At 35.3% G+C, this 27,154-nt stretch overlaps 1 protein-coding gene across 2 annotated transcripts in view; it reads left to right on the top strand.

Moving 5' to 3' along the window:
• The window catches only part of FGF14 (fibroblast growth factor 14), a 655,504-nt gene that overhangs the window by 480,141 nt on the left and 148,209 nt on the right, over window positions 1-27,154 (top strand). For both annotated transcript variants that reach the window (XM_008581838.1, XM_008581911.1), the window contains exons 2-3: window positions 8,378-8,488; window positions 14,420-14,523. In XM_008581838.1, the coding sequence (XP_008580060.1) occupies window positions 8,378-8,488; window positions 14,420-14,523 (215 nt within the window). The remainder of the gene's footprint in view (window positions 1-8,377; window positions 8,489-14,419; window positions 14,524-27,154) is intronic.

Below are 27,154 nucleotides of genomic sequence, written 5' to 3'. Positions count from 1 at the left end.
CCACTGTCCTTCATTCCCAATGTCCCGTGTCTTGGAACATTCTATTTGTCAGGTTTTTGCTGTTGCATGTAAGAGGGTAACTCTGGTCTCTATTTCCCCATCATGGTTGAAAGTAGAAGTCACTTAGGCTTTTACAGAAAGTCTGCATAATTACTAAGCTCTCTAGATTCTGGCTTATGGCTTATATAACATTTACATTCTTTTCTTGTTATACCTTCAGCAATGAAATTTGTTTATCATGTTATTTGACTATAAAATATTAGCAAAAGTTAATAATACTCTTAGGCTTTTGTTTCTTAAGCCATTTGGTTACATTCGATTAGCCTCAAACTTTATGAAGAACATAGAGACATGACTAATATTTATAATACACAATTATATTTTGTATTACAGTAAGTATAAAATGTCTTCTGTGTTGAGCAGCATGGAGTTAAAGTATTGTCTATTAAAGTTAAAGGATGTGATTTTAGTCACAAAATAAAACTTTTCCGCTATTCTTTCCTATCTGGATTTTTACACATGCACTTGCACACATGTATGTGTGTGTATTGTTAACAAGGTATCATGATTTAAACATAGAACTTATAGGGATTTCACAATGGCACAGTTTCCTTTCAGGATCAGTCATTGCAAAGGAGGTCTCCAGCAGTTATTGCCACAGTGCTTTAATAATAAAATCTTAATACAAAATCCTGTAATGAAAAAAGTCGAAAGAAGGTTGTCATTAAAATATTTAGAGACTGGCTGAGTAAGCATGGTATGAGAAGTACTTACTAATATGTACTGATTGCAAAAATATTGCTAAAAAATGTGTACACTACTTTGAGATTCTTATCAGAAAATGGTATTAGGGGCACAAATATCAAAATTTATACCTGGAGTTAAAAAAAAATAGTGTTTTGGGCCGGCCCATGGCTCACTCGGGAGAGTGTGGTGCTGATAACACCAAGGCCCCGCGTTCGGATCCCATATACAGATGGCCGGTTCGCTCACTGGGTGAGTGTGGTGCTGACAACACCAAGTCAAGGGTTAAGATCCCCTCACCGGTCATCTTAAAAAAAAAAAAAAATAGTGTTTTGATAGCAATTAAATCGAAGTGTCTCAGATTCAACTCTTCCCATGACAATAGCATTTTAAAATTTAAGTAAAGTGCCTAGCTATATGCTTAGCAATCTAGGAAATATTTATTCTCTCAGTTATCTGGCAGCATAGCTTTTCCGAATATTCATGCTAATATACGAAGAATACATAGAATTTCCTCTAAGTAATCTTAAGTGTCTTTCAGTATTTGGTGTCACTGACATATTAACAAGGAATCTGAAGATGAGCAATGTGCTCACATCTGTAAATGCTGTCGTGCCACACTGAGCAAATCATCAGCGCAATGAACGAGACAGAGCTCGCCACTTCTTTGCATACACTCATGTGTCCTGGCAAGTAGCAAATGAAATCACTCCCAAATGAGGACTCCCTGGCACAGGATATAATCAGGAAGGCTTTCTCTAGAAGTGATAATGGTAATGGATTGATTTGGACCCCAAATGTTGTCACTAAAGACACATATTTTTCTTTCTTAAATATACACAGGAACTTTGTATATTCCCATCCTTTGCAATTACATAATTAATATTTATGATTTAACTTTTAAAATATGTAATTAAAATGTAGAGTGAGTAAATTAGTGGGCTGAAGCACATAATGCTTTATTATACAATTATTCATCTTTGCAAGTGACAGATAAATAAGGTGGAACGATAGATCTGATATTTTGGCCATTTTATCGTCCGATTCTGGATTACCTTGAGGTGATAGGTGCTCTAATATGTCTCTAATCTGTGAGGATCTTCCATTAGAAGATCTCATTAGAAAATAGTATTGGAAAAGGGTATTTTTCTAACCAAACTCCAAAGATTTCCTTCCTTTTCGAGCTTGTAGACACAGGATATATGAAGAGCTGGTGAGGTTTAACCCTGTGCTAGGAATCCCGAGATACCACCGTTAGATCTGCTGCTTGGAACTAAGGGTCAAATATTAAGCAGGATTCTTACTGTCTACCTTCTCTTTAATGATCACAAACATTTTCCCCAAGAAGGCACTTTACACACAGTTATTCTCTTAATATACCTCCTAGAGAGAATTTTTTGGCCATGATAGTTTTGGGGGAAAAAAAGAGTTTAGAAAGTATTGGTATTTCCACTTCAAAACACACATTTATTTGTCTTTACCTCAAGCATGTTCTTCTCCTCCAACTCTCAAACAAAACACACAAAAATGCATTTTACCTTGAAAGCCATGTATAGAAAGTGAATTCAGTTTAATAAATATTTGTCAAGCATCTCCTCTGTGCAAAACATAGTAATAGGCTATTTGAGTAATACATGATACAAATTATCAAGGGATTTATAATTATTTGCAGGGTAGAGACATTAAACCCACTAATTACCACATGGCTAATTGACACATTACAGGTTCTCTTCTTCTTTTATTAGACAACAAGCTCTTTGAGGACAAGAGCTGATTTTTATGCAAGGTTCTAACCCTAGTGCCTACAGACGTAGGATTCGGATAGGCAGAGAAGTTTAGGAGGCTATGCTAGGCTGTGGAAGCAGCAGGTAAACTTTAAGACATAAGAGGCATTGGGTAGGGATGGGGGCTTGGGCAGTCACTGAAATGGACAAGGTTCCCAGAAGGGTGGGGCTCTAGAGGAAGCATTCATGGAGGACATTGAGTGTCACCTTAAGGGACAAGCAGAAAGAGATAGCCAAATTTCACATGCCTTGAGTTTTATTTATGGTTTTTCTTAGTGTCCCTATCCTACCCCTTTTTTCTCAGCCCTTTGGAAGAGTTCCTGGACACAGTTTATTTTTATGGCTGGATTATATGATAATTTATAGCTTTGGGAAAATTATTCACAATACTATTTTCTGCTGCTAGGAGTGCCAAAATCTAATTAGATCTGCCACATTTTTTTCACAAAAATATATATTCCAAAAGTTGTTTTACCCTGTAAAAAATGTGTGATTTTCCATAGCTAATAGAAGAGTAACATTTAAGAACCTACACTGATAACCAATTAGTACTGAGATTTATGTGTACATAAACATAGTATCTTGATGTAGATACATTAATGTATTTGCTATATAAAAACATGTCATATTGTACATTTTTCAGTTTAAATACGATTCAAAAATCTATACGTCATTTGACTGGTTATCATGATTTCTCATTTGTCAGTCTACACATTACATGAAAACAACTCCTGACAGTGATTGATTTAATTGAAGCTACTTCTGAAAGTGTGATTGTTTTAATTTAAAATGTTGGATATTTTTTCTCCTTTATCTGAAGTCAGTTGAACTCATTTGCATTTCTTTCAGTTCTGAGTGTTGAGGGTAATGTATTATGAAACACCTTTTTTTTTTCTAGGTATGAATGCACATTAACTTTTATTATTTCTATTTTAATTAATATCAGAGAGCATAGTTGGTACAGGTTTTCATGCAAGAAGTAACCTCAAAACCTTTTTAATAAACTGATCAGGCACAGTAAATAGAAAATAAAAGACAAAACTGAAGAAAAAGGGAATTAAGACAGACAAAGAAGAGAGACTAAGTTTTCATGTTTTCTTAAGCAGAGTAGATATTCTGAATACATAAGTGATTTGTAAGAGATTGAAGAACTCTAACAATTTTATGAGCTGAAAAGTTATTTTTCATTTTTTACGTAGCTGGCTAAAATATAGGTGTAGAACTTCAGATATTTATTAGTATTTCAATTATTACTTGGGAACGTGAGTTGTAGGAGTTTGGGATATATCAGTATTGAAAACAAAAATCTTTGCTCCTATAGAGCTTATATCTATCATTTACTAAAAAAAATCATGCAAGCCTTCTTATCCCAACAATTTAATGAAAAAAATGAGTATGTGCCTCAATATGTTTGCTTGTTTGTTTCACACATGTAATATTTTCATTGTTTTATATCACAAGGCATCATATTCATTTAGGGTGTGGTTTTATTGTTCTTATAGTATATATATCAGATTTTTTTCATTTTCAAACTCTTTTCGTTGACTTCACGTTAGATCTGAATAAGTCAGTATGTGTTTTTGTTACTTGTTTCTGTAATTTTTTTATCACGTGATCCATGTAGGAGAAAATAAGTCATTTCTGCTACTTTCTTGGTCTTTGTTTTTGCTTGATTGTTAGTATTTCCTTCTATCCCTATTACCTCTGTGGGGAATTTTTTCCCCCTAAACTATCCTCACTTCAGTTAAATTAGATAATAGAACGTACGTCTACCTAACTAGGAACAAATAAACTTCAACGCATTGCAAAGAACTCATGTGGGACAAATGACTGAGAGCCAGGGTCACTGTGCCAGTCCCTCAGAATTAGAGGAGGCCCCCACCTGTCTCGTGTACTTTAAAGATCTGATGTGACACGCGACGTAACCAACTGAATTCAATTTGTGTGTTAAATAATTAACAAAGCTTAACTTCTTTCTCATTTGGGGGGATAATAAATAAACAGGAAGTGCTAATATTGGGTCTCGATCCACTGCAACGCAGTCCTTGTGCTCTTCTTGGATGCCACTGTTCAGAGCCCTGTGCCGCTATTGCAGCTGCTGGGGCCAGGGCCGGGTCCTGCCCACTCTGGCAGTCGTGTGAAATCTTCTCGGTCCCATGTGGCAACTTTTTTCTCACAGCGTCATGAAATAGCACATATAAGTGGGTTGTCCAGCACGTATTAGAGTGAAGTTGAGATTTACTGTAGAGTGAGAAAATAGAGCTTCAAATCTTCATGTGCGCAGGAGATCTGGGAACTTAGTTATAACTTTGCCAGATGGCACATAACTGATATTTCTTTTTCTTTCTTTCTTTTTCTTTGCTATGATTATTTGGTTGTATACTTTTGGCCTTGGAGTAAAGGTTTTGTTTTGCTATACTTTAATTATTTGGAAGAGCGACCTTAAGCTATAAATCAATGGCTGGCTTTATAAGTAATAAAGGAGCATAGCAAAGATTTTGTGGGCATGTGACTTTGCACAAAAATAAACTAATATATGCAATCCTTGAAAAGTTAGGGTGACCATTAGTATACAGCAGTAATACACATTTCAAATTATTTGCATATAGCTGTGCAATATTGTTTGCAAGTATCAAATGTTATTTTTACTCATTCATTGTCAAGGGCATTAATAAATTTATTAAAATCTCTGCATTTTCATTATGAAATTAGCATTACAAAATTTTGCAAATAATAAAATGTTGAAAAGTAAATATTCCAATTACCATCAAAATACAGTTATACAGTATTTAACATTTTGGTGTATTTTCTCTTGTGATTTTTTTCCCTGTGGGTAGTATTTTTTACCTAGCCATGCTCATTTTGTATGCACTCATGTTATTACACAAGTTTTATAATGCTTAGGATTTATTTTTAAGTTAGAGGTCTGGAAAGTACAATTACGTGTCCTGGGTTATGGGCACTTTTAAGGCTTTATTGTAATCGCCATCTTGGCTTTTCATGTTGTTGTTCCATTTTCCACTCTTACCAATAATATATAAAATTACTGGATATTTTACTACCCCCTTCTCAGTATTCATTAAACAAATATTTAATAATGCACAGCTCCCTGCTTAGCTAGAGCCTGGCAATGTAACGGTGAACAATATCCCACATTTGAACTTTCTTCACGAAACTCACAGTCCAGTTGAAGAAGCAGACATTAACCATATAATTGCACAAATGAATGTGGAATTACAGCCATGAATTAAAAAGCAAAATATTAACATCTGTTTAGCCTTTTAAATGGAACTTACTGACTTTGCTGTGTTGGTATGGGTTTCATGGGTAGGGATTTATTGTGAAGGTGGAAAATGGCAAAGCGGGTGGATCACAGAAGAGGTTTTCAGAAACTTTCATTCTTTCTCATCTTTGTGTTATTGCTTTATATCACAGATTCTGTCCTGAGTGCGCAGGATTTGGGTTTAGACACAGCTGTGGTTAATGCTGAAATACGAGTTTTTGTAAAACCAATCTTTTAAAACAGGTTGGTTTGCATTTTTTAAAAAGTTTTTAAAGTGTTTTAGCTCAATTGTTCAATTTATAGAGGCTGCATAGTGTAGCAGTGGAGTGGGAAGGATCCAGAGCTGAGTACTCATATTCAAACTCCAGCTTTGTACTTAGTAGTTATATGTTCTTCATCAAATTACTTAATTGTTCTGTGTCTTGATTTTCTCATCTTCAAACTGGGCTTCCTTTTAAGTAAGGTCATGGTGAGGATCCAATGAGTTAATCATGAAATGTGCTTAGAACAGTGGTTGGCACCAAAGATAAACACAATCTGTATTTTTATGATTTCTAAAAAATACAAATACAAAATATTGTGAAACTAGATAAATCAACATCCATTTGGTTTTATTTCCTTTAAATTAAAGGAGAGCTCAAAAACATAATTTCATGTGTTCTTTGTGCTCTCTTATCAGAAGTGAGGCACAGTCCAAAAGAGCCCTCTTTGTGGGAGGGAGCTCGGGACTAGGTGTGGTGTCTTCTTACTGCCTAGCTTGATTGAGTTAATTCAACTCCCGAAGATGTAGTAGCTAAAAGATAGGATTATTTAAAAATAAGTCATGTTAGAACAAAAAGGTTTTACAGAAAATTGTCAATCTTTAAAATTATCTGTTTTCATGACAATCAAGAAAATTCTCCATCAGTTACAAAAAAATCCTTTTGTTCTCTTCTTTTCAATGCTACTTATTTTTCATGAAGAGCATACATAAAATACAGCAAAACTAAGAAAAGAAGTCTTCAGTACTTAGAGGGTTAATAGCCCAGTCAAGTTATACTGGGTGATGGGCTGGCTAAGGCACAATGGTAATTTTTCCCCCTAATTCACATCTTAGAATTATGTGATTTGGGAAGTTATATAATACAGAATATGTGACATGTCTAACACAATCCCAGCAATCACTTATGTATTTTTTTCAAGATTCTAGTCTTTTAAAAGCATCAAAATTCTAATGTGTTTAGTTAAACTGGTATTGTGATGCTGTGCTATTTGTGTATTATTTTCCAGAAGATTTTTTCCAATATCATAACATCTATGAAGCAAATCTATGTACAATGGAGTCATTTTAAATTATTAGTTATACAATCTGTGCATAGAAACACATACTGGCATTCTTTTTAATTTCTGGAGGACTAATCAAAAGCCCAAGGATAATCTGTTTTTGAACAGCTTTCTTTTTTTGCAAGTGTATTTTTTGTATTCACCTGTTTGCAAGTCCACAGTTTTTCTATTGATTCCAAGGTGCTGGGTTTCATCATTCAGTAACATCCTACTGTTTTGACAGCAGGATAGCATTTGCATGTCCCATTTAGCTATTGTGGAGAGACATCAGTTGCCATGGTGAGGATTATGATGTCCCCCATCCAATCTTGCTCTGAGATAGGGATGGCCTTTGAGAAACCACTTGCAAATATTTATTTTCAGAGCTACAACTGGCTTTTTGTGAAGCAATGGGTTACTAGAGTGGTTGCATTTTCAATGAATCATCAGATGAGAAGCCTATTACCACACGGTTTTCCTTTGAGTTTTAATGAACTTCCACTGCCCTCTACCTCAATGCCTGTTGACCAAGAATCTGATTCTATATTGTGTAATTTGGCATCATTGTTAGTTATATAAATTGAGTTTTATTTGTTTAGTTTATCCAATTTGTCCAGATTATTGCCTCAGAGCTGACCTCACTGGGTAGGTTTATTATGCTTCACCTGAGTTCAGAAGTAGAGTTTTCCATTTTCCTGCAGATCACGTCTAAGCATCACAGATGCTTCTTTTGTGCACGTTAAGATGACTCTTTAGACATCAAGGGGACATTCTTCAAATCAGGGCTTTTTCTAAGAATGTTTGTCAAATGTTAGTATGAATTTTTTAAAAAAAATACAGGCTTTTTTCACATTTTGGGTTACTTGTTAACTAAAAGGAAAACTCCATTAAAAAGCCTTTGATAAAATTTCTTAGTCATAAGTTTGCAAAATTCTTGTACTGCCATCCTGAATGATAATCTGAGCTTTCACTAATTAGTTTATTGTTTAAACTAATGTACTAATAGCTTAATAGTTTTAACTAATAATTTAAATACACGCACATTACTTTCGTAAAATGGCCTGCTTCTGCAGCTTACTACAGCATTTTCTTTACCTTCTCTGATTACTATACTCCAGGTTTGATAAAACACAAAGGAATCTGGAGGAAATAACATGAAATGTGCTACTTCTGTAAAATGTCCTCTTACTTTTGAAAAAGAAAGAGAAAAGAAACTTTATTATGATGCATTGTGAGGCTTATGATAACTATGTTTGTCTTTCAGATCCCCAGCTCAAGGGTATAGTGACCAGGTTATACTGCAGGCAAGGCTACTACTTGCAAATGCACCCTGATGGAGCTCTCGATGGAACGAAGGATGACAGCACTAATTCTAGTAAGTGACAACCTCTGGCTACCAGTTAACACAGTTGGTAGAAGATGCACTGCTACTTAAATGACTTCTTAAGATACATTTGCAAATATTTGGTTATGTCCGTTCATTTTTACAATGTTACACACTAGAATGCCATTTACAATTTTACTTAAACCAGTGGATGAAAATCCTAATGGAGTAACAAGAAACCTGTGAATCTAAGATAATTATGTTAATATTTTTATTTTTTTCAAATAATTGTCATACTCTGAAAACTACTATTATTTTTAATCTTATTACCATTAAAGTCAAATAAGCACAGTAGTGTATTAAGATAAAAACTGACTACAGGCTTCTTCTGGATGTATTATTTTATCAGGCCCATAGCTTCTTGATGCTACCTGTGGAAATTCAAGGTCTACAAAAATTACTTGATCAAGTAATAGAAATATAATTTTTCAAATTCTTTGCATTTAACAAGAAAAGATATCTTTCTTATAGAAAGGACATGAAGGCTGTGTACCTCTAAATACATTGTACAAAATGTTTAACTACTTTATAGAATTGGGTCTGTGGTCTTTTTTTTCAAATTAAAAAACCACACACTTTCCATTGTATTAATGTCTTTTTTTTAACTATTTCTATACATATAAATTTTATTTATATTCTCTGTCTGGTGTTCCTCCCTACTCAACTGTCTGTGTTTTCCTTTCCCATTTTCTGGCATCTGATTCCTTTAAACTTAGCATATTAGTTCTAAAATAGACACACTTTTTATTGCTTAGGAGAGTTAGTGAAAAGCAAAAACTGCTTTTATTGGAAATATTTAATCACAGGAGATATTACTAGTGAATCTGCAATAGATATGAACCTTTTTCTTCATTTATCTTTTATTCTTCACATATAGCAGAACATCACTGCATGAAAAGATGAGAGGATTTAAATGTACATAATCAAATTATAGACATTTTCTGTTTTTAATTCTAGTAACGAAATTATCAGTAACACTGATTCTGAGAGTAGCTGATGATATAAAGCAGGCTATGTCTACATTTGGTGTTGCTATGTGAAATATCAGTATTTTTTCAACCATTGTGTTTACTTTTTAGATTTGGGGCATTGCTTCACTTTTTAGTTTTTCTTCAACTTCTCTTTAGTTTTTCCTTATTTATCTACATGTTCCTCCTTTTCAATTTCTAATATTTTTCTCTCTCTGTATCTGTTATATCTTTTTTTTATTTTTGCAATTTTCCCATCACATTTGTTGATTTGTTTGTTTTTGCTTCATTTTCTCTTCTGATTTAGTAAAAGAGGAGGTAAAACAATGCAGGTACAGGGAAGAAAGACCTATACCAAACATTGTTTACATGTTAGGATTTTGTTTTGTGGTTGGACCTTTTTAAATTAACAAAAAATAGAAAGTAGTTGACCATCTTTGACCCACAAAAGATGTTAATTTCTTACGATTCTAGCTAATATATCTCTATATTTATATATCTGCTCATTTACTTTTTCCATCTTATATCTCACATTTCTCTCTTATATCTTACGGTTGTTAGGGTCATGTATTTTAGAGATTCATATGCTCTGATGTCTTCAATGTACTTTGGTTTTCTTTAGCCAGAGTCTAATAGAGCATGGGAACTAGTTTTCCGTAATTCTGATCACTATACTAGCTATGATACTGATTTATCAGACTACAGACCAATGTCACCCACGTTATGACCAAAGTGTTCAAGAAGGAAATAAACTATAGCTATATGAAAATGCTGCTGTATTGGACTGCTTGGAAAAATCGTTTCTTCAAATGAAAGTTTTATGAAATTTTTCCCTAGCTTTTTGGTTTTTTTGTTTGTTTGTTTTTTGTAATGCCAGACAAATTGGTTACCTTTAGTGATGGGAATCAATATTCCTTTGAGAAATGTCATGTAGACAATGTTTTTTTATAATCATACTGCTTCAGAATTGATTAAGCATCATAATATTTCCTAAATCACAAAAGTGCAGCTATAGACATTGTATGCATACATACTTACACGCAATTAGGTCTGGTGATCCGAATAGTATTAAACACTAAACTGGAAAGCTGAGATACTAAAGGATACTTGGCTTTCTGTTCTCCAAATATATGGGGTTTTTTTTTTCCTTCTGTTGTATACCTTCACCACAAGAAGCAAGAAACTCTGGGTGACTCTTGAAATCCCCGCCCTCGACGGCTCTAAATGCTGGTGAGAAACAGTCTGAGAAGGAAGCGGGAACAGGAGCTCCTGCATAAAAACAAATCAGAACCAGATCATAGTGCCCACGCTTGATACTTAAATTCCTATGCAAAGATCTGGCCCACAGCCTCTTTTCTTATACATAGTATTTCATTTTATGTGTGCTGTAAGCCAGTTAGGTTAGTTTTGTCACCATTTCAACATTTACAGAAACATAAAGAATAAAAGAGGTTGAGATAAAGGTTCTCTCCTCAAAAAGCTACACACATTGTATGAATATAAAGTCTAATAAAAATTGCATGGATTATGGTAGATTTATAAAAGCAATAGGAATCACCAATTAACTCCACTTTTGTGTACTATAACCTTTTCAAATTGCAAAACACTTTTTAAGGATTAATTTGAATATATTTTCTCCTCTCTGGTTCATTACTGTACCCTTATGAATCTTAGGGAAAATGTAAGCACTGAGAAGAATTATTCAAAAATGAAGGTATACTTTAGAAATGCTGACAAGTCCTAGAGTACAGTCCTTTTTGATTTTGGAGGGGGGTGATGTAATGTAATAATTCACGAATATGTTTCTATTTTTTGTTAATTTCTTGAACAAAATCCAATGATTAGTCATTCATAACTTTAAAAAAATAATGAGAAATAACCTAACTCTCCCCCAGCTATCACCCTAAAGGCCAGCAAATGACAACTCAAGACTTGAACCTTTAGATTTTTATGATTTTAGTTCAGCACATTTCTCGCTACTAAACATGAGATTATTTAGAAGAGCAAAAGTCAGAACCATCATGCTAATCTGCCTTAGTCAGAAATTTTAGATGAATTGAGAAGAGAAAAAAGCCCCACTGGCAGGCAAACCTTGAAGACCCTGATTTGCCAGGGTTTCCAGCCCAAGAACTAGATATCACTAGGAAGGAAAAATGGCAAGAAATTCATTCCTGATGGGTACACGGTCCTAGCAGAGAAATTTCTGTAGCAACCTGACTACTTACCATTGGCTACTTTGTGCCCTGAAAAGATTTTTCACAAAAGGAAGTGAGCCCCTGCAGAGCTTCATCTCCACACTCATTTTAAAATTCTACTAAATGTTGCATTACCATGAACTACAGTATTTTTTTAGGAATTGGTTTTTCTTTCCCCTCAATTTGCTTTTGGGGATGACATAGATTTTTTTTCTGTGCTTTTAAACTTCATCATTTCCATTATCAGACTTAATAGATATTACAAGCAAAAATAGAACTAAATAGATATCAATATGCTAATAATTATAGCAATGTTAAAACTCAAAAAAAAATCCTCTCACCTTAGAAATTCTCAACCTGTTAACTTGATGTGTAAAAATTGTCAGTTACACAGTGGCTACCACCCCACAGGCTTTGCAATGGTGGTTCTCACCTTGACTGTATGTTAGAGTCATTTGAGGACCTTTAAAAACATTCCTTATGCCCTAAACCCACTTCCAGAGATTCTAATTGGATTGTCCTGAAGTCGAGCATGGCCATTCTAATTCGTAAATACAACTAGTTTTAATGTGCAGACAGAGTTGAAAATTACTGTTATTGGGGAAGTAGTTTATTCCACAGAATAAGCAAAGTCTCACGAAAATCTCCGTTATTCTAAGTCCCCTAGGCCTTTTGACATTGCTTTATAATTACGTAAAATACAAAGAAAATGGAAAACTGTAATGATATCTCAAGTAATGTGAGTATCTGTGGTTTTAACTAGAACCACAGATCCATCATGGTCTGGTCTGAATGGTTTTCCACATTACAATGGTTATATGAATTTACGCTCTATTTATCATTCTGTAAATTATAATAACTTACATTTTATAATTCAGGTCCCAACCAAAATCCTGGGGAAAAGACTAGCAGGTTTTTTAGTATGGTAATTCTAGACTATCTTCTAGAATTTTTCTATTTCCCATACCACATTATTTTGGTGAGTTGATGATCCATTTCCCTTCTAAAATTATATTATCTGGCCTATATAAAATATTTGGCACCTACAGATATGCTTAGAAGCGTATAAAGGATAGAATAGTTAGGCTTGAATTGGTTAGGTTGGAATAATTTGCATGGATGGGCATATTATTATTTTTTCCCTCCAGAAGTTTGCACATAAATCAGGAATAATCGTCCTGTGGGGCCCATCCTTTTAAAATAAAAGGGAGATGGAACAGTTCAGGTATTCTAGACAAGGGTGAATATGACCTTCTCTCACAAAGAGGGAATATTAAGAGTTTCTATGACACAGGTACTTCAAATTCACACCCATGTTTAATAATAGAAATGAACAATTATACATCTCATTCTTCCAATAGGATATTAGAATCCCCAGAATCCTGCAGAAGAAAGTCCAATGTTAGTTTGCATAGTGAAAGCTAACATCCAACTAACCACACTCATATCCCTAAGTATTCTTGTAGTGGTAATTATTCATGGCCATGGGCTGCTATTTTTCTTTCATTATTTGTGTAGTACAGACATCTTGAGAACAGTAACATGTAATAATTGGAAGAGAGGGTGTAGCTTTCTATACCCTATTATGAGAAAACTTGTCCCTGAGAATTAAATAGAACACAATTTATAAAGTCCATTTTTAATTACATACTGAGTAGACTGCCTGTATTTTTCAAATGACTTGTCTTTTATGGAATACAGTTGAGAGCTTGAAGTTATTTTACTGATACATTTACTTCAACACCAACATTTTAGTGTTTTCAACGTCTGTTTTGGCCTGCATCTATTGCTTAGAATTAGACTTGAATTAAGATGGCATTGAGTGGGAGCAGATGACCTCACTGTGGATAATTAACCCTTCTCGTGTAAATGTACCCGCAATAAAATCTTCAAAATCGTCAAGCAGTTATCACCAAGAATGATGCTAGAAGACCCACTAAACAGTCAACGTGTAATATTGGTAGCAAAATGTGTTAAGTGAATATTAAGCTTTTTATAAATCAGTTATAACATTTTATCTGCAGTATGTGATAAATACATTAAGGTACGTTTTCTTTATCAACAAGGGAAGAAACAAAACATGGAAACATTAATGAGTTTTTGTCTCAGATGGGTAAAATTGTCCCCTTTTATTTTCATTTTTCATTCATACTTTTATGAAGTATTAATAAGGAAAATTATCTCTCTAAAACTTGCATGCCATTCAGTCTGATTAGTTCTTTCTAAATTTAGCCTGTTGGCAGGTGTATATCTTTTCTTGGCTTTACTCGTATATCATGTTAATTCTGCAAGACTAATTTAGCTCCAGAATTGCCTTTTTAACTTATGGCCTGCACTACATTGCAGTGACAAATCACACCTTCTGCATGAAGGATCAGAATAAACATTCAACTTGGACTTTTTGAGTTCTTTGCTTTGAGAATCTTCGCAGTTGATTTCTTTTGGTATCTAATTGTGTCAGAGACTGTGATACTAGAATCTTGATTGCAAGCTTGATTTTGTTTATTATCCCACTAGTTCTTCAGAATGCTACAGGCAAGACTGCTAAGAAGATTTACAAATTGGGGCTGAAGTGCTAATTATACCCACAGCAGAAAACTTCTTAATTATAAAGAGAAATAAAAGTTATTTAATTGGAACTTCTCAGAAAGCAGCAACAAAGATAATGTTTCTCCAATAAAAGAAATGAGAGAGAAAAAAGTTATGGCGATGCTTTGCTTTTTCCTGCCCATTGGTGACAGATCATGTTGTCTCTACAGCACTGTTCAACCTCATACCCGTGGGACTGCGCGTCGTTGCCATCCAGGGCGTGAAGACGGGGTTGTATATAGCCATGAATGGAGAAGGTTACCTCTACCCATCAGTAAGTAGCATGCCAGAGATATTGGCGATTCATTCAATGTTTGTAAAATAACAACAGCAGCAGCAACAAAAACCAGACGGTTCTGTGTCTACTGATTCTGTGTGTACTGATTCTGCCATCTTTGGTCCAGTATGTGATCTTTACTAGAGTGCTGTCGGAGCTGTTTATTTGTTATTCACTGATATTTGAAAATATGATTATATATAGAAGAGTAATATAAGTCTATATTGGCCGTATTTTAAAAAATGGCCCAGCTCACACACACAAAAAAAGTCAGTTTTGAAAGAACTATTAATATAATCCTTATTTCTATTTAGAAATGCAGTTGTCTTAGGAAATTTCTTGTAAAAGATTATTTTTTTAAAAAAAGGAGCTATCTTAATATTTTTAAAAGAGAGAAAAGAAAATGGAGAGCATTTATTTTAAAAGCAAGAATTCAAATTGGGTACATATTTTACCAGAAACATAATTATTTCAAATATTGGAATGTATATTTCATACAGATCTAAGCAAGTCTCTGTGTTTTGTGTCAGTTTATTAGAAGTTGAGGACTTTTCCAGCCATATGGCCTCTTCTGAAATATTTCCTATGTACAAATAATTTGCATTCAGATGTGCTGTATCCATACATTATAAAGCACTTAGAATTCATTTCTGCCACAAGTTCAAGCAATAAAGACTTAGGTGAAGGTGCTTATCTCCTCTATCCTTTGAGCAAAAATTTATAAAATCTTAAGTGCCTTAAAATAAGCTGTGTTTTGAGTTTGCATGAAATCTTCATATAAATTCTTTAAAACTTTGTTGTTAAATATCACCACCAACACATATAGATATATAACACATAAGATATATATATATATCTTAAGCAGAAACATTCTCTGTGGGCCTCCCATGAAGTATGATCTATTTTCTTCAGTAGATCTGGGAAATCTTGTCGAGGGGAAATGGAATTTGAGCTGCGGATACCCTTTCTGGTGAGATCAAAATGCAGGCTCCTGTTATTAGTGAGTCTTCATCTGAGTTCCCTGAAGGGTGTTTGTGCACAAAGAACTGGGACCTACATTACGCAAATTTCGTTCTCTTGCACAAGATGAATATGCAACACATTGGAAGCAAGATCAAGCTGGAATTGCCTTTTCTCCCTTTAGGAAAAATCCAATACAGATGAAGATCATTTTCTAGAGATGCCTTATTTCAGATACAAGTCACTTTTATTGATTTGCTATTTGTTCTGTTATTTTTTGTTTATTTTCCTCCCAAGTAATCTTTGAGAGTAATCATTAAATTCATAGCCTCTAGTTCTCTTTCTGCTGACAATTTTATCACATTGTTGTACTCTGGTCTATATGTTGATGGCAGGGGAGATGTAAATTTTTGTTTTATCTTCTCCTACCAGGGAGATTCTTTTTATGTGGCTGTCATGAGGTTGTAGATGTATGACATTCTTTTTTAGACATAGGGTATATCAACTTAAGTATGTGTCTTAGCCTAAAATAAAAGTATTGGTTATGTTCAGAGCAGACCCAGCAGCAGGAATAAAAACAAGAAATGTAGTAACTGCCCAGTCCAGTCCCCAGCATTTAAATTTTTTTGTTTAAATTGGCCAATACAATTATATGTATTTATCATGTACAGCATGGTCATTTGAAGTATATATACATGGTGGAATATTTTAATCTAGCTAATTAACAAATACACACAGTTATCATTTTTGTGTTAAGGGCATTTAACATCCCCTCTCTTTGCGTTTGTCAAGTATACAATTCATTGTTGTTAATTGCAGTCACCATGCTGTACAATCGAGCTCCTGAACTTATGCCTCCTATCTAACTGTAATTATGTATCCTGTGACCAAAATCTCCCCTTCCCCACTCCCCCTAACCAGTGCCTACAGTCTTAAATGGGGCTTCCCTGTGCAAAAATCAGATGTCATGAAGCCAGCTGTGAGCAGCAGTGTTTGTCCAGGGCGTGTCCCAGGAACAACTTCAGGCTTATTACTTGATGCGTTGTCCTCTGTTCTCACCCCTAATTCTCCAGTGACATGGCTCTGGGCCTCCCCTTTGGTGGCTTCATTCCCTGATGTAAAAATCTTGGTTTTCTCCTCTCCCCATTTTTGTCTCTTTGCTCTGAACCCAGGGCCTGGCAAGAGATGCTGCATTCACCTTGCCCCTACCTGAAGAGATCTCCTGTGCCGAGGCCAGCACCTTACAATTCTTAGCCATCTTGCAGGAAAAGGACTTAGACAAAAACCAAGAGTGATTTCAAGATTTACCACATTGTTTATTTCAATGGGATAAAATGTAAACTTTAAATATTTCAGTACAGGAAATATTTTTCCAAATCATCCATTCCATAATTATATAGAGAGAGCCTACTAAAATAATATTATAGAACATAATACAACAATTATTGTACTATATGATAATAATAGCTATACTTGTGTGATAACACTAGTACTATTTGTATAGTCCACTTTGACTAGCACTGTTTCAAGCACTTTACATGGATTAGGCCATTTAATCCTTCTGATAACCTTTTTTAAGCAAATCCTATGCAAACAAGGACACTGAAATACAGAGAGTTTAAGAATTTGCTCAAAGTCACCCAGGTAGTACATAGAAAAGACAGGATTTAAGCATGGTAAGTCTGACTCATTAGCTTATATTTTTCACTGTTTTACTATACAGCTTCTATGTGCCAGACATTTTTCGTAATATGGTCTGTCACTTATTCTAACAAGAAATTATAAACACATAATGAGGTAATGAAAACCTTTAGGGAAATGTTACCTAGGGAATAAGCTTCATTTCGGGGCAATTATTAAGAAGTATAATTTGAAACAAAATCTGTTTCTTTATGAGACTTTTGAAGGAAAAAATGAAAATCATAGAAAATTATATTTGTCAGGGAAAAGCTTGAAATTATATAATGGGTGTTTAATATTTTTTAAAATTTATTACATTTAACACTTGAACTTTAAATTTTAAGAGCCTTAACAAACATTGTTCGTCCAACTAAGAAGTTTTCACTAAATTGAACATATTTTTTAAGATGGCAAGTCCAGTCAAGCTCAGATTTAAAGAAAAAGTTGATAAAGATTTAAGTCTGTGCAATGAAGTAATCTGTTTTAAGCTTATGCCTACTTAAAAAAATATCAGCTTAATATTTGTGCAGTGTAAACTAGTGTCTAATATGGAATCAATTATACTGAGGATCTATAGATGTTGAATAGATGTAGGTGATAAAAGATTCAAGTCATTCAAAGTGAGTTCTGTTAAATGAATATTATACTAGTGATTTGGTTTTAGGTGTACATTCCTCTATTTGTATTCCAGGAAGTAGCTCTCATAATCCCTTGCTACCCAAATAAAGATATTCAATATGTCAGATAATTCCACCGTAGAGGGACAGAAAAAGGTATCTTGATTGAGATGTCAGTAATCACATTTCCATTGTCGAAGGTGCTTGTTCTCTGCAGAATCTTTTCTTCAGTATGGCAATAGTTATTTCTTTTGTGGTCATAATAATCACAATATTTTACTGATGATGCATCTGGAGAGATTTAATATCAGCTATAAGCCATTTGCTTGAAGGTGGAATGTAGGCTGCGAGGTTGCAGAACAGAAACTGACAAATAAATATTTTTGTTTAAGAATTAGATGGTTTAAAATGTTGTTTAAAGAAATAAATATTGTATTTGGACAACTGTGGACTATTTATAGTGCAGAGAAGAACAGTCGAGTTTTTTGTTGCTTGTTTGTTTTTCTGAACAACCTGTGCCTTTGGAAGACTAAGAAAGTCCTCCAAAGAAAGCCAAGGTTCTGAATGTAAATTCTGAACACTCAAGAAAAACTTGGAATGAAAGGAAATATCAGTCATCACCTGGGTAGTGATAAAGAATAATTGAAGTAAGAATGTGTCTCTGGTGTAAGGAAAGAAAGAGGGGCAGGTAAGGCAGGAAGGAAAAGAGACTGATGATAAAATGGTTACAACTCTGAATTTATTCCCAGCATCTGGACACTGGAGCTGAAAACTAATACCTGTGTTACAATTTTTCCAATGTCTCTGGGTCTGTCTCCTCATCTGTAAAATTACAGGGTTTGCCTTGGATGCTTTAAAGTAATATTGGGGTTTAAAATCTGGTTTTAGTTTGATTGATTTTTCTGAATGATGTGGTAAAATTTTTACATAAAATGTATAAAGATTCATTATTGGTGTTTGGTTACAGGCTGGCATTTATGAGAATATTATTTTCCTAATGGTGCTGCAAATGTTTCTATTACCCAGATGCAGGCATCTGGGGAATCAATAAAGTTCTGGTGTTCTCCTGAAATTAATATCTCATTTGAGTCTCTTAACAAGATGGTACAAGTGGAGAGGAAAATAATCCCTTTTTATGAAGATTTTGTAAATGAACCAAGAAAAGGCACTGCTACACTGTTCTGCAAATTTTAGGGCTCATAAGAATCACCTGGAAATCCAGGAAAATGCAGATTCCTAGGATCAACCTCTAGATATTTCAATTTAGGATGTCTGATTGGAGGCCCAGTAAGCTGTAATTTATAAGGCTCACCACTCCTGCTGGTGACTCTAAGGTTGGTATTCTGACAATCAACAACCATGCAGCAAGCATGGTTGCAAGGGTCCATGAGGACGTGCTGGAGGCTTCACATCAAGGTGGGGAGAACAGAGTTGGTGAGAATCAGGAAATGGACTACCCAGGCTTGAAAATCAACGTTAAGCAAAATAAAATATTTGGTTTTCCTAACTTTTCTACCACTAAGTTGAAGTTTACAGAAGTTTGAAAGTAGTTCTTCACTCTTTTTCACTAATGCGGTTACCCAGAAACTCTGGAACATCCGAGGACTGATCACCTCTGTACACCAGCATCAACTGACCCAGCTCTCAATTACACAAGAGAAATGTGAAAGAATGAAATATTCTTTAATTGAGGAAAACAAGATAAATGAGAATGCATTCTGTGATAAGTATTTTCAAGGACCCCAAAATACCCCTTTCAGGGGTATTTTTATGAGCCTCATCTACAAAGTTGGTTCAACCTTCCCTCCTCTGTGCCAGAAGGCATCTTTTACTGATGTGTCCTGAGTTGTGTCACTATCTGTTCTCAGTATTCCAAGGGCACCCAAACAGGAAAGCGTCAGAGTTCCCACCTAAGTCTGTACATCTGTCTGTTCCACAATCCTTAAAATCAGGAGGTAGCAAGCCTTTGGAGATGATTTTATGGTCCAGAACAATTCATCACAGTTTTCTTCTTTTTCTTATTATCTTTTTTTTTTTCCTTTTTGTCTTTTTTACTGACCGGTAACGGGATCGCAACCCTCGGTGTCGCACCTGTACCGGGGACCGGCAATTGGAACGCAACCCTCGGTGTTGCACCCGCACCGCGCTCAGCCAGTGAGCGGGAACTGGTCTCCACATGGGATCTGAAACCTCAGTGGGAGCACCATCGTGCTCCCAAGCGGCGCACTCTCCAGTGCGCCACCGGGCCGGCCCCCACCTCATTCTATTACTAATTGTACATCATCTTGCAGGGTGCAAAGCTCTAACAAAATGTGATGGAAAAACGTTATTTTCTTCTTGACATTTACTCTTCTGTTTATTGTTCAGGTTTGGGGCATTGTTTATTTTTTTTTTTATTTTTATTTTTATTTTTTGTCTTTTGTCTTTTTTTCCGTGTCCGGCAGCGGATCGCAACCCTCAGTGTTGCCCCCGTACCGGACCGGGGACCGGCAATGGGATCGCAAGCCTCGGTGTTGCTCCCGCGCCTCGCTCAGCCAGTGAGCGGGAACCGGTCTGTATATGGGATCCGAACCCTCGGACGGGAGCGCTGCCGCGCTTCCCAAGCGGCGCACTATTCAGTGCGCCACCGGGCCGGCCCGGGGCATTGTTTATTGTTCAGGTTTTGCCAGTGTGATACCTAATATCCCTCAAACTCTTTCTATTCTTCCCTGAGAAACACACACGCAAAGGCATACACATGACTCACCTATGATTATATGCTCATGGAGTGTTGAATGAATTCTTTGCCCATGCCCGATACCCATCCTATCTCTGAACACCACTGTTGCATGTCTATCCTCAGGAATCTGTTCACTGTTTTTCCAGTTGTTGGTAGGTTACCCTATCCCCTTCTCCAAGGGTTTTTTTTCTTTAGATACCAGACAGTGCATGGGATTAGTCAAATAAACTGAGCTACAGTGACCATAATAGTGGCCATAAACATCCGTTGTAGGTGAACCAAGTGCCTCAGCAGCATGTGAGGACTGCTTATCCTGAAGGCTAGCCCATTATTCTCTGATGTGGCCCCTGGGAGCAGGGAGGCAAAGCTGTAACTAAGCAAAATTCTGGGTCCCTTGGGTTACACACAGGTGCTCCTTTAAGAATGAAAATTCTTCCATGCAAACTGAATTTTAACTCTGAGTTATTTCTCTACGTTATGGAAGGTCGTATTGTGCTCTGAGCCACTCAGGGTTCCATTGAATGTTGGTTGTTGATCTTAAGATAATTCATTCAGTCTGGAATGCAATTTCACAGAGAGGTACACAATGCACTTCTGAGCAAGAACATATTAGATCTCTTAAGAGTTTTATCTGAAGTTATATATTGGTTTTAAGGTCTGCCCACTACACTTAATGAAGAGAGATGAGTCACAGGTTAATAGGCATGTCCCAGCCCATACAAAGGCATCATAATTGGTTGCTATTTGCTGTTCTGATAGACACAGAGACTGAATGGGAACAAAATATTTCTCTGAGTCTTTGGAACCACCACATTTTTGTTCTATGACAAGGTGAAGATACTTTATTACATCATTAATCCTGTCTCCTGGCCATTATTTAGCAGAAATAATTATGTGGGCAAGTAGGAAACATCATTCTACTTCACATTAAACTGGTACAACTTGTGCCTTATGGTCCTAGCCTGATAAATGGTGAATATTGGTTTATGTCATGAGAGAAGAATTTACGGATGTTATGTGATGAATTAACTGTGTATGCCCTTCAGGAAGGCATAGTGGCAAAGAATTGACTCTTAGTGACTCCCTATTAATGTAAACTTCTCCAATTGACTTGTCTGTTTCTCAGCTATGAGCCCTTTATAGCATTGTTTCTACCACCTACTCCTTAGACTAGTGCATCAGAGACTCTTGCCACGGCAAATGATTTTCTATGGTAAATAGGACTCTGTTATTGTTCAAGAGTATTGGTTTCCTGGGCTATACTTCAGGCACAGCTTTGAAGAAATCAGTGTCTTTCTTGCTTGCAGGTAATGAAGAATTAAACTGTGATATGAGGTTATATTATCCTGACAGTTGCATAATTATTATGAAATGAGAAACAAATGTTTTTATTAGAAGCCGTGTAAAATGCTCACAATGCAAAAATGCAAATTTATTTGCTAGCACCTTCTTTGTAATCAAGACTTATGCTCATATTATTTTTCCTATTGTGCTAAATGGTAAAATGATGTTAAAAATAACATAACTCTGGAAGAAATTGTGGCATGTACTGCATTAGTAATTATTTAAATATTGCCATTTAATATTTTGCTTCCTATTCTATAACCATAAATTATTATCAGTAGAAGCAATGGAAAATTGTTTATGTTTTAAGAATTATCAGTTCTCATTTATTGAATAAAGTTTTTCCTCTTGGCATACAGTAATAAATACAGGTATTACAAGTTAGATAACTCTGCCTACCATTTAATGGTAGCCAGTATTACTAATTCCCACATTGTTTTTGTTTTAATATCAATTAGAAATCTATATTTCTATCAATATTAATAACATTAAGCTGTACAAAAGTATTCTAGACAATTTTTACCTAGGGACTAAGAGCCATTCCCTTAAAGTTTATAAAAAAATAAACTCTAATGTGAAATATTATATTAAAACAAAGGAGGAAGTAATTAAGAAATTGTCCCAGAGGTGCCATAAAATGGTTTAGCTATTTTTCTAATGCAGTTTGAGTCATTTGAAAGACAGTTTTATAGAGTTAGCAAAGCCAAATGTACACCCAGGAGAAATAGCAGGTAGCCTTTATTTAATTTAAAATTAAATTACACAAGAAGGCTTGCACATTGGAATGGGTAGATAGAAGAATTACCTTGTGCAATAGCTCCCCTGTGTTTATCTAAAAATAAAAATAAAATAATGCTGTGTAGAAATTTGAATGTAGACAAAGTTCTTATTAATTTTTATGCATCATTCATGCAGTAGCAACAACTCTCCCCCCCCCAAAAAAAAGAAAGAAAGAAAAGAAAAGAAAATTTAAAAAAAGAAACTATGTCAGCAATACAGGGCTGTTTAATTGCTCAGGATGTTCAATCACACTTTCATTCTCTAAGCCTTACAAAAGCCAGTCCTGATTTTACTTTATGCCCAATGGTCAGTTCTTAGGACCAATTAGAAATTCCTCAGACTTGTTAAACCATTAATTATGAGGACCAAAATGTGATGTTATTTAAAATTTTTTTATGAGTAATAACTTTATTAGACATTATTTTTCTAATAGTGATTAGGGGAAACTACTAAATGTGGCCCTGGCAGCCCTTGGTTTCTATTATCAAATATTTCAATAGTTTTCTTAACAAGAGACTTGCCCAGGGGTCTGCTAAAACATTGCACATCTGGCAAATGATTAGTGTATATTCATTGATCCAACAGTAGAATGTTAAAATAATCTTAACCATTCTGTTCAATAATTGTATTTTCTATTGATGTCAGTGTTTTACCTAGAAACATTTGGTGCTTTAAAATAATGTTTGGCCTTGAGAAAAGTGGTAGATTGCATTACTGGTTACTTGAGGTGATTTTACATTTGAGGTGGTGATAGTAAGAACAGCAAGTAAAAAGTACAGAAACATAATGCCCAGGCAGTGCAAATGTGGGGAATCCAAAGCCCAGATTCATTTATTTTTTATTTTTTTATTTTTATTTTTTTTAATTTTTTTTTGTCGATATACAATGAGGTTGATTATTGTGGCCCTTTACCGAAACCCCCCTCCCTCCTCCCTCTTCCCCCTCCCACCCAACAGTGTCCTTTCTGTTTGCTAAGTGAGAACATGTGGTATTTCTTTTTCTCTGCCTGACTCGTTTCACTCAATATTATTCTCTCAAGGTCCATCCATGTTGTTGCAAATGGCAGTATTTCATTCGTTTTTATAGCTGAGTAGTATTCCATTGTGTAGATATACCACATTTTCCGTATCCACTCATCCGATGATGGACATTTGGGCTGGTTCCAACTCTTGGCTATTGTGAAGAGTGCTGCAATGAACATTGGGGAACAGGTATACCTTCACCTTGATGATTTCCATTCCTCTGGGTATATTCCCAGCAGTGGGACAGCTGGGTCAGATGGTAGATCTATCTGCGATTGTTTGAGGTACCTCCATACCATTTTCCACAGAGGCTGCACCATTTTGCAGTCCCACCAACAATGTATGAGAGTTCCTTTTTCTCCGCATCCTCGCCAACATTTATCGTTCAGAGTCTTTTTTAATGTATTAACAGTCATTTAAAATGTATTAAATTTAATGTATTCCTGTTCATTTCAATGAGCATGTTTGTTAAGGGTAGTTCCATAGGAGGAAGGGGTGAATGCAGAGGACATAGGTACATACCACTGGGAAAAAGTAAAATTATTCTATCATGTATGCTCTCTGTGTGTGTATGTGTGTGTATTTGTGTAGAATCATTCTACAATCATAAATGATAGGAAATAATCTTTCCTATGCAATGCAATGGGTGTGCACATAAAAGTTGTTATTCTGATATGTACATGTAAGTATTTTCTTCTTAGTTACCATTTAGGCATTTTTCTGCATGCTCATTTGTGGAAATAAAATCTCTGTGAAAATAAAATCTATCTTAGGGCTACTGCAAATATCTAATTCATTACTCCTATTATTTTTAATTCTTCAAAGACAAATGACTTCTAGAATTTACTAGGAGACTTCAAAAAATTCATGGAAAATGGAATTAAAAGACAAAAATAAAAAAAACATAAACTTTATTTTTCAACGTATGCTCCATCAAGTTCAAAATACTTTTGTAAGCAATGATACCAGCCATTTAGTCTGTCATTAGGGAAATGAGGGTCCTGGTGAACCATGTCAATGTAGTCTTTTTTACATTATTAACTGAAGAAAAGTGGGCGCCCTTTAAAGATTTTTTTTTAACAAAAATGGAGAGAGTTTATTTTCTAAATAGTCAGATTTTTTTTTAAAAAAATTATTTTATTTTGTCAATATACAATGTGGTTGATTATTGTGGACAATTACCAAAACCTCCCTCCCTCTTATCTCTACCCCTTCCCTCCCAACAACCTCCTTTCTTTTCCTTGTCACATCAACTTCAAGGAATTGTAATTGTTGTGTCTTCTTCCCTCCCCCCACCAGGTTATTTGTGTATTTATTTATTTATTTTTAGCTCCCACAAATAAGTGAGAACAGGTGACATTTCTCTTTCTGTGCCTGACTCGTTTCACTTAATATAATTCTTTCTAGGTCCATCCATGTTGTTTCAAATGGCAGTATTTCATTCTTTTTTATAGCAGAGTAGTATTCCATTGTGTAGATATACCACATTTTCTGTATCCACTCATCTGATGATGGACATTTGGGCTGGTTCCAGCTCTTAGCAATTGTAAAGAGTGCTCCAATGAACATTGGGGAACAGGTATACCTTCGCCTTGATGATTTCCATTCCTCTGGGTATATTCCCAGCAGTGGGATAGCTGGGTCAGATGGTAGATCTATCTGCAATTGTTTGAGGAACCTCCATACCATTTTCCACAGAGGCTGCACCATTTTGCAGTCCCACCAACAATGTATGAGTGTTCCTTTTTCTATGCAACCTCTCCAGCATTTATAGTTCACAGTCTTTTGGATATTAGCCTTCCTAACTGGGGTGAGATGGTATCTCAGTGTGGTTCTGATTTGCATTTCCCTAGTGCTGAGTGATGTTGAGCATTTTTTCATATGTCTGTTGGCCATTTGTATATCTTCCTTTGAGAAATGCCTATTTAGTTCTTTTGCCCAGTTTTTAATTGGGTTACTTGTTTTTTTCTTGTACAATTATTTCAGTTCCTTGTATATTCTGAATATTAATCCTTTGTCAGATGTGTATTTTGCAAATATTTTCTCCCACTCTGTTGGTTGTCTTTTAACTCTGTCAATTGTTTCTTTTGCTGTGCAGAAGCTCTTTAGTTTGATATAATCCCATTTATTTATTTTTCCTTTGATTGCCCGTGCTTTGGGGTTGTATTCATGAAGTCTCTGTCCAGTCCTACTTCCTGAAGTGTTTCTCCTATGTTCTCTTTAAGAAGTTTTATAGTTTCAGGGTGTATATTTAATTCTTTAATCCATTTTGAGTTGATTTTAGTATATGGTGAGAGGTATGGCTCTAGTTTCATTCTCCTGCATATGGATATCCAGTTATCCCAGGACCATTTGTCTTCTGCTCTTGAATTGCCATGTTTAAACCTCCCTTAGAGCAGTTGTAATGTAATGTCTCTTGATAATCTTATATTATTATCTTGTCCAGATTGTAAGAGGCTTAAATTCATGACACATGTATTAGTTTGCTAGGGCTGCCATAAAAAAGTACAGACAGCAAAAATGCATCTTCTCATAGTTTTAGAGGTCAGAAGTTTGAGATCAAGTGTCAGCAGGGTTGTTTCCTTCTGAAGGTTTAAGAGAGAATCTGTCCTACGCCTCTCTCCTAATGAGTTTGCTGGAAATCTTTGGTGCCCCTTGACTTGGGGAAACATCATCCGATTCTTCTGTTATATGCACATGGTGTTCTCCCTGCGTGTGTATCTCTGTGTTCATATTCTCCCTTTTTATAAGGCTATCAGTCATATCGGATTAGGGTCCACTCTAATGATATATTTTAACTTAATTACCTCTGTGAAGACCCTATCTCCAAATACAGTCACATTTATCCATAGGTACTAGGAGTTCAGTGTCTTTGGGGAGGGACACAGTTCGATTCATAGCACATGTTTTATTTAACTTTCTACCCCTAACAAATGATACATAGTACTTTACTACGCAGCTCAGTCAAAACCATGTTGAAAAAAGTGACTGAATAAATGAAATTGTTTTTGTTAGAAAGTTGCAAGTAAACTATAAAGAAGAGAAAAACTATTATCATGACTTTTAACATTTCAGGCTGAGCTAAAATGTGTCAGGCTATAATCCAGATTTGTGTCTCTTAAACTTCTTGATTTGTTTGTTTATATAGAATTCTAATTTATATATTTAATTTGGAACAGTCAATAAATTTATATATTTAATTGTGGGGTACACCATAGGAGCTGAATGAATTCCCCAGGTTCACACGATTAATTAGTGGGAGACCTGAAGCTAGACCTGGGATTCCTGACTCCCAGCAAGTATATTTCCAGGAACCCAAATTGCTTCTCAACCATGCAGCTGTCAGGAACAGAATTCTGTACCATCCCTAAGGAAGCCTTGGCCATAATAAACCTAAACTATGCTCAGCACATATTTCTCATTCATTGCTTTCTTGAGTCTAGATTTGGCATTGTTTAATAATCACTTTTCCTCATATTTCTGTAAATTTGTCTCATAGGTAAGTC

The sequence above is a fragment of the Galeopterus variegatus genome, unplaced genomic scaffold, assembly GCF_000696425.1.
Source record: "Galeopterus variegatus unplaced genomic scaffold, G_variegatus-3.0.2 Scaffold8, whole genome shotgun sequence".
In the NCBI taxonomy this organism is placed as follows: domain Eukaryota; kingdom Metazoa; phylum Chordata; class Mammalia; order Dermoptera; family Cynocephalidae; genus Galeopterus; species Galeopterus variegatus.
The sequence above is the reverse complement of the archived record's forward strand: the minus strand, read 5'-3'. Positions and strand labels throughout refer to the sequence as shown.